Raw genomic sequence first — 13,818 nt, forward strand, 5'->3', positions numbered from 1 at the left:
GCGCTCAATTGTGCACGTACAAAAGTGTTTCGGACGGTCCGAATTTTAAAAAAACTATTTCCTGAAAGAGTTTTATTTTTAAATTCGGATCGAATCATTAATTGCCGAAACAAACGACTGAGATTTTCTCTCGAAAAAGTGGACCACACAAATGTTGTGGGACCCACAATGGTGCATCCTCACTGCATATTAAGGCAGGAAATCCTAGGTATATTTATTACGGCCGGTTGGATCATGAGTAGTTGCCACATTTTGAATGGTTGTCACATTTTGAGACGTTGATCTGGGCATGCAAATAGTCTATTATAGCCTTAGGTTAACCCGAATCTCTTCACCTATATATAAATCACCCTTTTGATGAAAGGTCCAAAGGAAGCTTTTGAAAGTGTTGTGAGCGCCTAAAGAGCTGTTGAAGATCGGAGAGAGGCAGAAGTTCATCTTCGGGGTACTTCAAGCCCTAGATGAAGAGGTTAATCTCTACCAAAAGGTAATCACAATCTACTTAGTACTAGTAGTTTTGCGTTGTCTTAATCAATCGATGCTGTTGCGTGACAAGGGTGCAGCTTAGATTATCATGCAACGGATTGGTGATTTATTTGCTTGGGATTTTCAATTGACCTCAGTTTTCGATGGTTGTGGAATCAGATTGCTGATTTTTTTTCCTATTGGCTTCTGGGTTTCTTTTACTAAGTTTTTGGTTTGGATTTTGGGGGATGATGGGAAACAAGGGTGGGTTTTAAGCGTAGGCCTCCTCAGTGCCTTATTCCATTGAGATTTTATCTTCTGTTGAATAAATGAATAAATCTCTTTTGGAATTTGAAAGTCCCTAATCCTTTAGAAGAAAACCCAGGTGGAGAAGGAACACTGTACACCGGTCCTGGGGCATGCTTTTAGATTTCCTAGTACAGCCAACTCTGGTTCAAATCCCCTCCATCCATCTCTCACAACAAATCCCACTTTTTTAGGATCTTCTTTTACATCTTCTATGTGTTTGTTTAGAACCTTTACTTCTTAAACAAATGTTCTACCATTACAACGTGAGAAAAAAACTTTACAGTTACCGCACGAGAATTTTTTTCAACTCTAACGAGTGAGTGTAGAGAAAAGTTTATTGACGCCCGTATCGCTCTTTAGTATCCACTAGTATCAGTTCTTTGGTCTATCGATTAATGATCAATCCTCGTGACACAATCCCTGGCATACACTGTTAATGCACCAAATTTGTTAAGTGCCCCTTGACATGCTCCAACAGCCTAACTACCAGGTATCTATGTGGGTCGCATGATGAGTTATAAACATGTTGGTGGGAAGGAGGTGTTAGAGCATGCCCTAGAAACATTGTATTTTTTTTCCCTTCATACTTCCAGGGATGCTGTAAATTGAGATTTCTCAATTCGTGTTGATATGGTCATGAGTGTAAATCCAATATTTACTTCTTCGTTACACACACAACCTTTTTTTTGGAGCCGCCCGTGAGTGTTTACTTGTTCTTATCATTCGGCTAAGATGTTCTATTGTTTTATGTATTTACAGGTTTATTTGGTTGAGTGCAACATTGACATGTTTACAACAGTATTGTATAGATGCATGAGGGAGAAGCAAGGTCGTTGTTCATGGCATATCATTTGGAGGTAATAACAATATCCGTTGAAGTGAGTTTTGCTTGATTATTCTTGAATTTCCATGTTCTTAGGCTTTTCCAACTATGTGTTATGTTTGTAATACTTTGTAAGTTTGTATCGTGAAAATGCTAACTGACCTTTTATGTGATTATCATTTAAGCTAGAGCTGATTCTGTATGGCTGAGTAGTAGCTAATTCCAAATGTGCGAGGTAGAGATGTAAGACCTATATTTGTACTGTGCACTACCTTAACTCAAATTTTTGAAGAAATATTATAAAGTCAGTCGGATGATGTTAAAGTTACTAGGCATTGTGTTGATAAAAAAAGCATGTTTTTTCTTGAAATGGTAAATCTAGAATATGGTCGACATGCTCTAATTGTACCTTTCATTTATTGAAAACGTACTAGTCTGAGTGTTGCTGTCAACTTTTCTAGGCAATATGTACAAGGTTACAAACCATACTCTACTTCAAACACACCTTATTTGCAACTCAAGTCTATGTAGCCAGGAGTGGACACATGCAGGGGCATACGGGGGCCTGGGCCCCTGCAATTTTTATCAAAATCCTACGATTTATACTTCAATCTACTTGATATCTAATATATAAAAGAATTGGCCTGTGCAAATGAATTGAACTTGGCTCCTTTAGATTTTGGATAAAATTTCTCTTTCTATAAATTACTAAATTTTCCTCCTCTCCCCTTGCCATAGAAACAAATAACCCCACATTAAACTTAACCTCCTCACATTTTTCATTTGTATCTTGTTCCCTTCTATCGCATATATAGTCCATTGACAAAAAATGATCTATTATTTTCTTCTTTTCATCTACAATCGTCTCTCTCTCTCTCTCTCTCTCTCTCTCTCTCTCTCTCATCCAAACATTGGAACAAACTCAAACCTAATTAGTAATTCTCTATGTAGACAATCAATTAATTAGCATTGGTACGTGACACACTACTTCAACCACCAATAACAAGATCCAATAATTTGGAGGTTTGATTCTTCTTCTGTGACGCAAGGTGAGGATCGAAACGTATGGTTTGGCCCTGCATATTATAAATCCCACATCCGCCATTGAATGTTACAAAGGTGTGAAAATAATATTCACTAAGCCACCTATAAAATAAAACAATATTCAATAAGACTAGTTTAAGATATTTGACATGTAGCAACATGTGGCCCATTTTTACTCGTCATATGATGGAGGCAACAGAGGTGGCACCTTAGCTGCAAATCTGACAGCCAATGGATTATTATGGAAGCTCCGCTCCACACCACAAGGCTAAACAAGTAAATAGCACTCCAACCATCGAGAAGAGGATGTATCTTATTGCACTTATAACCCTTAGCTAGAATAGATGCTTGTCTGATTTGTCCATGCATTCGTATTTATCATGTCTCGACTAAGAAGCATGGATTCGAGCAGGGACTTGTCCGGCTAATCTTTGCTTGTGTGCTGCTCCTGGACTTGGAGTCTCGATTGCTGAGGCATTGGCTGGTGATCCCTTGATTTGTCTTCAACAAATGGAGTTTTGATACCTATGGGGCATATATTCAATTTGTTGTCTGGTCAATTGCCCCCACCTCCCAACTCTCTCCTGCCCTCGTCCTCTTCATGTTTGCTTGCATATCCCGCCTGTGTCCTTGAAGAAAATATAAATAAGAAAATGGGACATGGTCAAAGGCGTGTCTGTGTCCCAGATGTTCGGGACACTAGTGCGTGAGCATGGCGTGCTGGTGCTTCTTAGTGTGTAACAATAGGATCACAGGACATCTGATACATTTGATTCAGAGAAGAAGCTTGATGTTAGCCATATAGATATATTTCGAAAGGGGACGTCTTATTCCGGAAGATTCTGTAGGCAACTCACTTCTTTTGGTGCTCTTTGCTTTCATGGGAAGGTTGGATGTCTATAAGCCTGAAGCTTACTTCTCAGTTGCAGCTACAATTTGCTTCTTATTAGCCTTCATCGTTAGATTCGCGATTCTGTATTCAACCGTTGTTTATCCATTTTCTTAGAAGTCAGGCATATATGTTAAACTCCGATCTACCATTTTCGTGAATGATATTCTATCGGTTGCCAAGCATTAACCTCCATGAAAGGGGACATTTGGATTAGTTTGCTTAATTCACTTTATTGGGCATTACTATGTTTGCTCACATCATGTTTTGTGCATTGTTTGTACCAAACTCGATCAACAATGTGGGAAGGAAAGTAATCTTTTAGCGAAACCCTTTCATGGCATATGGTCTTTCAGAAGTAGATGGAAATGACGGTACTCCTCCAATCAATCATTTTTATGTATCATACTTCGTATTTTCAATACTCCAAGATCTCCCAGAATTTTAAGTTAGATCCTTTTTTTTCTAACCATTTTTAAGATGGTTAGCGTTGGTTGACAACGCTTGTATCCTTATAACTATGTCGTAGGATGTACTCTCTTGTTCCCGCTTCATGCAACTAAGACTTGTACGCTCAACATTTAACTTGAAATGTAACAAAAGCTGTAAGATCAATGACAAATACACATTGGCTTGGATTGGATGGCATCCTAGATATGATTTGGACCTGGCTTCTATACAATTGGATAGTAGAGAAGCTTCTGCAGGTGCATATTGGTCATCCATGTCGGCAATCAATGGCCTAGATTTTAAAAATGACTCTTCTCGGTATGAGTTTATTCTTCTGGATAAGAGTCTTTCAACAACTTTAAAAAGCAAAAAAAAAAAAAAAACTTTTGGACAACCGAGATGACACAGACTGCTTTAGTACAAAGCTGGACTACAAAGAAGCACTGCTTGATAGCTAATCGGAGGCTGATGAACCTTACTTGGAGAATTGTATATATAGTTTGAGACATGATTATAATTTAATGAATGGTACATGCAATCATATCCAACTTCAGTTTCCAAGAATTTACTTTCCTTGAGTATGTGTTAGAGAAGATCAAAAGACAAACATAGATGGATATCAAGCCCAACCTTCTGATATATATGGCAATAGGACTTCACTCCAAAGTATAGTTGTAGGCAGTTGGATTGCAACCACTAGCTTGTTCCTCCAATTTAACTGGGACTCCCTATATGAAAGTCCTAACGGAGGTTAGCTCCCGAAATTTCAAACTTTGCACTATTGATATGGCTATGTTAGATTCGTAGGACCGACATCTTGAGATTACCATTATTAAGGCTGGTCTTATCAGGCAACAAACACTATGGGAAACCAGGTCCAAAATTTCTACAACCTCTCTGCTTACTCTAATAATTTGGCTAAGATCCTTGAAAGATTGTTGTTTATTCTGCGAGCTTTTTGCCATTAATTACTCTGGTTGCTTGTTCCCTTCAACCGAAAAGCCTAATTGCAAACTTTAAAGACAATATATTTAAAACGTTACCAATGAAGCGAATGGGTGCGTTGGTTAACGTATGCGCTTGTCGGGACTTTCTAGTTGCTCCCTCCGTCCCTATTTAAATGTCCAGTATTCCATTTTGGGTTGTTCCAAAATAAGTGTCCACTTTGAAAAGTCAATGGATAAAGTGGAGGTAAAAGTTGATGTGAAAAGTATAAAGTGGAGGATAATTTGGGAAAGTGTTGGTAAAAGTTGATGTGAAAAGTGTAAAGTGAAGAGAAAATTTGATGGGAAAAGTGTTAAGTAGATGTCAAAGTTGACTCCTAAAACTGTGTGTTTTTCAAACTGGGATATTTAAAAAGGGACGGAAGGAGTACAATCTAGAAAGAACCTTGTTCGTTCCAAAGTTTGAAGGGCAAAAGAACAAGGCTAGGCAGTCGACCTCTCATGAGGCAAGGTGTAAGCCCTAATGCGTTGAGGCTTAAGCCTTTGGAGTTTTTATTTTTTATGTATGACCATAGAATTAATTAAAAATACTCTGGAAAGGGGGGGATAATATTTGCACCATTCAAAGGGGCCTTACTATCAAGAAGAAAATAGTAAATAGAATTCAAATAAAGCATATGAAGGCATCAAAACATGGGGCATTAACAGATCCAACATTTAACAGCACTTGAAGTCGTCTCACAAATACATGAAAACTCTTTCATCTTTGCTCCATCAACTTATAAAGAACCCCCCTCTTTACTTTTCCCAAAAAACCCAACTCTTTTGATGCTTTTGTCTCCGTCATTGGGGTGAACAAGGCGTCAAAAGTGTATGCCTCTGACTTAGGGGCAAACACCTTTTTGGTTCTCCGCTAATTAACAACACCCAAAAGCGTTTTTGTTGCGCCTCGCCTCACGGCAACCCCAGAATTGCCTTTGAAAACATTGGGCTTTCTTCTACGTATATAGCTTAAGTAACTAGTTTGATTTTTTGAGATAATAGACCAGATGAAGTTGTTTTCAGGGGTGACAATGCAAGGCGAGGCTGTCTACCTCTCATGAGGCAAGGCGTAAGCCTCAAGGTGTTGAGGCATAAACCTTTGGATTTTCCTCATGAGGCGAGGCGTAAGCCTCAAGGTGTTGAGGCATAAGCCTTTGGATTTTCTAATTATTTACAAAAATAAAATCTATTAAAAATACCATAATAAGAGGGAGATATTGTTTGCGCCGTACAACGGTGCCTCACAAAAAATAAGAAAAGAGTAAATGCAATTCACAAATCTATTTAAAAGTACTCTTAAGTCGTCTTGCAAATACACGAAAATTCTCTCTTTGCCTCAACTTTTAATGAACCGATTCTTTTGATGAACCGACTCTGTTGATGCGTTCGCTTCTGTCATCAGGCAAAAGAGGCGTGAAAAGCGCACCCCTCCATAGTTCTTTGCCCCAAAATCAAAGCCTAGAGGCGTTCTGCTATGCCTTGTCTCAAGGCGAGCCCGATACTGGCCTTTGAAAACATTATCAATTACAAGCTGAACTGCAATTCTGATGAAGACAAAAAGCTGTAGCATAATGAACCATTTCTTGCTGGAGAATGAGTTGTTGTCCTTGTGTCCTTATTTCACACCTAGCCTATGTCCCATGAACAAGTACCGAATTATTTTTCATCCATCACACATTGCAATGGTAGTTAATGCACTGTTACATTATCATGTCCTACCAAGGTCTCTACACCTTGGTTGTGCACACCGTATCCTCGTTTATTGTTCATACAACCATGTCATGGTTGAGAGCCATGCTTCAAGATATGCCTTAGTTGTTGATATATAGATTTGCTATAATGTGGTTGAATTTTTTTTTTTTTTGGGAACTTTAACTAAAGCATTTTTTCCGATGTTATGGTGTTTTTCCGCTTATTTTGTGTTGATTAATTATGCCGAGATGAGGGTTAACTCGGAAAGTTGTTTGCATTATAGAAGGAATAAAATAAAGTGACATTACCTATGAAAATAACATCTCGAGTTTGAAAATTGAAATAAATGAACTACGGTAATAGCCCTAGCTTCTTTAGTTGCTGCCTCAATTGCCGTGTTGACAAGGGCTGCGTTTCCAAGCACTTAGGTTACCTAAGTTTTAACTGTTATCCTTCTTAATGACCTTAGTTGCAGGGAGTTCCTAAAGTGGTGCCGCTCCCACCTTGGGAGCCCGCTTTTGCGCTCCCAACTAAGGAGCTTGACGGGAGCTCACTCCTTACAAAGATGGGAGCTTTTGTATAGTAAAATAAGGATTTTCACTTTGGTTTATTAATTGGTTTTTGATGAACTCATATATCTAGCCCAAGTCATGATATCTTGAAAAGAAAATCCTACTATATTGTAACACTAGCCCATTTCGTACACTTATGGAGGACTTTGCCCATATTTTTAGTTCCTAAAATGATTGTACTTTTAAAGTGAATACTCTATGCTACATTATTTTCACAATATATGTACACGCTCCCAACCTTAGGAGCTTCTATATTCCCTCGCTCCTGCCCCCGCTTCCGCTCCCGCTTCCGCTCCCGCTTCCGCTCCCGCTTCGTGCAACTAAGTCAATGACTGCATTCATAAGAAAGTAACGTGCATATCATATTTACTTTGCATCCCTAGCAATTATGAATCTTTTCGAAGTGAGCATTGTATACAAAATTTTGCACACCTTTGTTGATTTGATTGATGCCATGCTCGATAAAATTGTTTGTATCCTTGACTTTTATACCGTTGGTTTTTAGCTCGCAAGACATTTTGATTTTATTACACTTATTATCTATGATCATATCTTTGGTTGCCTTATATCGTTTCAGAAAGTTTGCTGCAATTTTATGCTAAATTTACCTTTGCCTTCTTCCTTTTCATTTTTGATTCATTTAGAGAAAGTGGTTAACTGCCTTCCACAACAAGATTGATATCTGGCATATAACTTTACACACACACACCCCTTTTTTTTCTTGTACTATTGTTTTGTCTTTATGAGTGAAGTTATTCTCTTTATACACACACACACACACACCCCTTTTTTTTCTTGTACTATTGTTTTGTCTTTATGAGTGAAGTTATTTTCTTTGTATTTATTTCTATTATTGATTATATAGTTATTCTAATTCTTTATTATATAACGGTAAAAATTTGGTAATTATCAATTTAGTTGCCTCTTCGATGTGATTTAATCTGGATAGTTAATTTCATGGAAGTTGGTGTGTCACATTTTATGTTCAGCATTATTGGATTATCCAATTCACTAAAACTATTGCTCTACATATCAAATGCGTACAATACTTTTGTCTTGTAATACAAATCATCAAAACAATTAGATAAGTTTTATTTCCTCTCACTTCAAGAAATTAAGGACCAACGGCTTTTCTATGCAGTGTTTGAAAACATGCCAGTGTAGTATGAACTCTCACCAGGCGTTGTAAAACTCCGTATCATTGCCCAATGCAACATACCATTTTGCTTCGGGGTGGTTAGCGTTATAACTATGATATGACATACATTTTGCACTTGGTGTATCCAACCAATCACAAACTACCATGTAGCGTAAACCCGTTATTTGAATGAAACCAACTCATACAAATCATCCTAACTACGACATCTGTATAGTGGGAATCACTACACAAGCATCATAATTTGTGATTGGTTAGTGATGCCATGTGTACATGATGATGTGGTAGCATCATTGGTTCGCGATCACTTATCACCATCGTAATAATTTTTTTTTGCTTCCTTGGGAAAACTTTGTTACAATGGTGATATCACCTCATCATTGCATGTGATATCCCAATCTAATAACATAGTAACACATAAGATTGTGAACGCTTCTCTTCAAACGTTACTACTGAGTCCAACCACATTTGCTTAATGGGGTTCATCATGCATACCTGGAAGTTCACTATTGGACAGTGATACCATGTGTTAATGATACATAGATTCACTGTCGTAAGGAAGTTTCTCTCTTTATTTGTCCTCTGAGATCTCTCTCTCCCCTATAATTTACCTTTCACCACTCCATTTTGCTTATGCAAACCTCTATTTTTCAGAGAGATAATGCACTCTCTCTCTCTCTCTCTCTCTCTCTCTCTCTCTCTCTCTCTCTCTCTCTCTCTCTCTCTCTATGTATGCATAATTTACATGTATAGACAAATTTATATATAGATAGATCGATAGATACGTTATCCCTGCGCATATCCCTTTCATCCAGTTATCCATGGAGGTTGCTAATGTATCAGTTGAAATGACGAATCAAGTCTGGTTCGTCTGTGATTCTGCTGTGTCAGGCAAAATGCAGATTTACTGATATTATTTTCTATATGGGGATTTATTGATATCATTGAGCTTTGGTTCGTCGAAATGCAGATTCACACCATTATTGTTAGGTCTTTTGTTGGAAAAATGCTAACTTACCTATAAAACGTTAGGGATTTTGTTATGCGAAGCCCAAATCTAGAAATTTAATTGGTTAGGCTAAATGCAGATCTATCAATTTTGTTAGTGATTTTATTTGGTTAATTGCAGACCAATGGAGTTTTGGTATTCTTTCTTTACCTGGTAATCCTTTTGGTTAATGTCCGTGGATTTTGGAAAGTTCGCATACTTTTTTGGGTTGAACTAAGCTTATATGATTTTTTTTTATGATTATGGGTGTATCATGCTTTTGTTTTCTCTGCTTCGAGCAGACTTGTTTATTTTTAATTCCTTGTGAATATCTCTGAGCAGTGATCAAATTGCAAATATATGAGTCAATGACTTTGAGTATAAACTATATGCATCTTTCCAATTCCCTTAATTATGATCTGCCCTTCTCTTATTCATCTTGGATGTAAAGCTTTTATGATGATGACTTTCCTTGGGTTGCTCACTGCGGTTGATGTATGTTTCTGTTCTCCATATAGTAACCGACTAAAGTTGTGATATTGCAGATTCTAAAGTTGAGTCCACATGGCTTGCGAGGAAGTTCCCACAGACGCTTTGTTTTCTGCAAGGTATTACATAACTTCTTCTCTAAAATTTTACATTTTGAAGTTGGTTTATGTACTACTTGTTGCGCCGGAAGCAGAGCCTTTCATTTGATGAAGACATTCATCAAATGGAAGATCAAATAATAAGTCGGAATTTATTGTGCATATTTTACCAAAATTCAACTTGTGCATGCATCTCGTGTGTCCGGCCTTTAGTCACAAATACGAGCTTTTTCTCTCCTTTTTTGCCTCTCTCAAATAATTAAATGTAAACTATCCAACAATGGCGATGTGGTTAACTCTATGAGAGACGAGTAGTATTAAGAACATAGACATCTGACCACTGATCTAGATGTATTTGGAGTCTTCCATGCACGTAAGTTCAACAGTGCTTTAATGACACTCACGGGCACGAATCCGTACGCATCTGTGTGTCTGAATTTGTCATTGGTTCTAATGTAACAGATACAAGGAACCTGTTTATGTGATGTGGACTATGGATCTGTTGTTGGGGTTGAAGATTGGGAGTATAACAAGATTATCATTTGCAACAGGTGTGACCACAATTCCAGAGTCACTATGCTTACTCTTCATACTTTGCTCAAGTGACTGTTATTTAATTTTGCTGACATGAGATTGAACTCCATGTAGGCATTGTAGTAGGATCACCACCATTATATTTCCTTCAATTCCTTGTATAGAAATTGATTTCGTGACTGTTTCTACTGTGACAGAGAAATTTGAACGTGTTTATGCAAAGTGGAGTACGAAACAATGTGGTGTCCATGAGGTCTACCTGTAGATGGGTTGAGGATTGGGACAACAACAAAATTATTATTTGCATCAGGTGTTGTTAGCACTATACCTGAAACATTATGCTTAGTATATAAGCATAAAGTAGGCTGTGATGAAGATTATAGTTTGTTTTTTGTGTCATAACCCTTCATGATGTTGTTGTCGTTGTCGCTGCAGTAGTATGCAGATGTTCACAAAAATTGGATGTTTCTACGAGATAGAGACAAGATCGTTGTTCATTGCATTTCATTGAGGGGGCCAGTTTCCATCAGTTTGTACGTTTTCGCATTCAGTGTAATTTGCGCTAAACGTTGATTGGATTATTAGCTATTTAACTAGAGTATTGTGGTGCAAACTTGATGAAATTTATCACTTCAGTGAAGTTTCCTTATAGTTCAATTAGACAGTGTTATACTGTCCCTTTACAATTTCTATAGCCTAAACAGATGAAAGTAAACTGTACATAGCCAAGAAATGTTAATCTTGTATTAGCCAGGGTACCAATGTCCTAAATTATTCTTTGAGGAAAAAAGGGTGGAGAGAACCAGAAGCGTAATTTGCTAACTAGTTTGATCTGGGAATGTACTTAAAAGGGAGAGCAAGTATGTGACAGGCTGCTATCGATTTCCATCTCTAGTACTGACTGAAGTCAGATTAGAGTTTGAAAAATGTTTGTAAAGTAATATACAAAGAAAAGGGCTTTTCTTCTCCTATTTAATCAAATCTCAGGTTCATTATCGTTTTAGTTGTGTCCAACCTCATCCCAGTTAAGTAACCAAAAAGATACTCTCATTGGCCAAGAATTATATTCCCCTCCACCTCTCAAACTCATGGTGGCGGGCATATGTAGCCTTAGAGAACTCTACTTAAATAACTGGGTATCTTTGCTAGTTATTTCGGTAATGAACATTGCTAAATGGAAAATGAGCAACTTATGAATGGAATTGTAAATCTTCTGTGGGAAAATTAAGTTGGAAGTTTAGTTTGAACATTGAACTATTTAAAAACTCAATGGTGTACATACCATGCAACTAATGATTGTTCCGATTTTATGAGAAGCTTGACTCGCCATCGATATCTTCTTCTTTTTTTGTTTTTTCTACTGTATATCTAGGTTAACAAAGATGATTGATGAAGGTGTGGGGTTTTCTTTTAGAACCTTCCCTTTACTCGTCCATCAGTAGTCCTGATTCTTGAGAACCGTGGGCTGGATTTACCTCAGTTGGCAGCAGTTGGCAGTGTTCGGCTATTACTAAAATGGTTGCTCTCATTCTTGACTAAAGTGGTTGCTCTCTTTCTTGACCATTCACATCGCTGATGCTGAACCACCAAAACTAGTCGATAATTGTATTATGCTTGCATGATTTGGTACCTTCTTTTTTTTTACTCTTAAAGAGGCGATCTGGTACCTTAACTCCTGCTGGATATGGTATTTCGTACCCTGCTACTTTGCTTGTTTGTAGCATATATATGCTTCTTTTTTTAAAAAAATTTCCGTAATCCATCTCTTTGTGCTGTGAAATGTTCCAAGAACCCTTGAGCTCTGTTGACTTTGTTTGCATTTCTTTGCCAGAAATTTTGGAATTTTACCCAGAGTTGTCGGGTATAGTCCTCGCGCTGCATCCCCCATTTCTCCCAGACATCAAGTTGGTAAACCATTTTGGAGTTGGAGAATTGAATCGTGGTGGAGCCGTTGTCGAGGTGAATAGTGTGAAGCGAATGCAATAGAAGAATTTCTGATGAAAAAAAGAGTGTAATTTGTAGTAGATTTTTGTAAACTATGTAGTTTTCTTTATTTTACAATTGGTTTTCGACGGTGAACGATTGTTGGCTTGATCAATTTTAAATGTTATACTAGATCATTTGCCTTGATCAATTTTAAATGTTAATCATGCTTCAATAGGTTTCATCGATCTATGAGTTGTTTGCCCTCTTGAAGAAAAGCTTTCCCAATGAAGCACTAGTGAGATTCATGCATACTAGTACTACTCAAACCAATTACAAGCTTATCTCTAATTCTTAACTAATCCTCCCGCATAACATGTCCACCTCTTATCCACCTTTTTTCTTATCCGTCCAAAACCCAATCCGTCCGACAAAGCGTGTTGGGGGACTATTTGGGCGGATGAGCAATCTACTTGGATGAGTAATCCTCTTCCAGCCTAATCCGGTGTTGGTAGCAATTGAGAAGACGGATAAAATAGTTTGGGAGATAAGATAGTTCCTTCCTCCGAGACTATTCACCCTACCCCTATCATTATCTTATCCCTCATCTTATTCGGCTACGTAATTACAAAACTAATTCTTTCCCTTTAAATTCTTCATCCACCGGGAAATTTATAGAAATAGTCCTTCTAGTTTCACCCGAGTCTCATTTTCGTCCTTCAAGTATCAATTACAACTCTTTTGACCTTCAAGTTTGGTTTTCGTACCAAATTGGTCCAATTGATATCTTTTGTTAGCCAAATTGGATGGAAAAAATCAGATTGATGGCAGTTTGGACGTTGCAGTTTGTACCAAGTTGGTCCAATTGATAACGTTTGCCCTCAATCTGATTTTTTTCATCCAGTTTGGTTGAATGATGTTATCAATTGGACCAACTTGGTACGAAAAACAAACTTGAAGGTCAAAAGAGTTGCAATTGATATTTGGAGGACGAAAATGAGACTCGGGTGAAATTAGGAGGACCATTTCTATAAATTTCCCTCATCCACCTACTCATATCTACCAGGCCTACAATCCAAGTGTGTGTATATATATCCCTCCTTTATTATATCCCTCAAACAAGTCATCTATTCATAATCTCTTGTTTAACTAATCACCTCGTATAACATATATTTTACCATTTTCCTTATCCACCTAAAACTTTATCCGTCACAAACAGTTAGTTGTTTTGTAAGCAATGTGAATGTTTGCACTGAGAGTGGCCGCGACTATCCACTCTGTGCCGGCTTCCTCAATCACACTCGGCTACTAGAATAAGTCGGTCAATTTCGATTTTCTGCATGAAACATAATCGACATCCTTTGTATTTATTGTTTCATTAATTACTTTCAAAATGAATC

At 37.6% G+C, this 13,818-nt stretch overlaps 1 protein-coding gene across 6 annotated transcripts; it reads left to right on the forward strand.

The window, feature by feature from the left end:
- Nucleotides 1-216: 216 nt before the first annotated feature.
- On the forward strand, nt 217-11,118 carry LOC131318469 (uncharacterized). 6 transcript variants are annotated; one of them, XR_009197700.1, is made up of 6 exons: nt 236-487; nt 1,534-1,652; nt 9,920-9,982; nt 10,424-10,512; nt 10,693-10,805; nt 10,931-11,118. XR_009197700.1 is itself a non-coding variant. In XM_058348272.1 (5 exons), the coding sequence occupies exons 2-5, from the start codon at nt 1,584-1,586 to the stop codon at nt 11,004-11,006; spliced, it is 321 nt and encodes a 106-aa protein (XP_058204255.1). In that variant the 5' UTR covers nt 217-487; nt 1,534-1,583; the 3' UTR covers nt 11,007-11,118. The 6 variants fall into 6 exon arrangements, 4 of the variants coding, with proteins under 4 accessions (XP_058204255.1, XP_058204256.1, XP_058204257.1 ...); XR_009197701.1 differs by having other exon boundaries at nt 217-487; nt 1,534-1,631; nt 10,693-11,118; XM_058348272.1 differs by lacking the exon at nt 10,424-10,512 and having other exon boundaries at nt 217-487.
- Nucleotides 11,119-13,818: the final 2,700 nt, after the last annotated feature.

Source organism: Rhododendron vialii, chromosome 3a, assembly GCF_030253575.1.
Source record: "Rhododendron vialii isolate Sample 1 chromosome 3a, ASM3025357v1".
In the NCBI taxonomy this organism is placed as follows: Eukaryota; Viridiplantae; Streptophyta; class Magnoliopsida; order Ericales; family Ericaceae; genus Rhododendron; species Rhododendron vialii.

Coding starts and splice junctions, on each gene's coding strand:
- LOC131318469 (XM_058348272.1), top strand. CDS start 1,584: ATGCATGAGGGAGAAGCAAGGTCGTTGTTCATGGCATATCATTTGGAG. Junction 1,653..9,919: donor TAATAACAATATCCGTTGAA/GTGAGTTTTGCT, acceptor GTGATATTGCAG/ATTCTAAAGTTGAGTCCACA. Junction 9,983..10,692: donor GACGCTTTGTTTTCTGCAAG/GTATTACATAAC, acceptor CTACTGTGACAG/AGAAATTTGAACGTGTTTAT.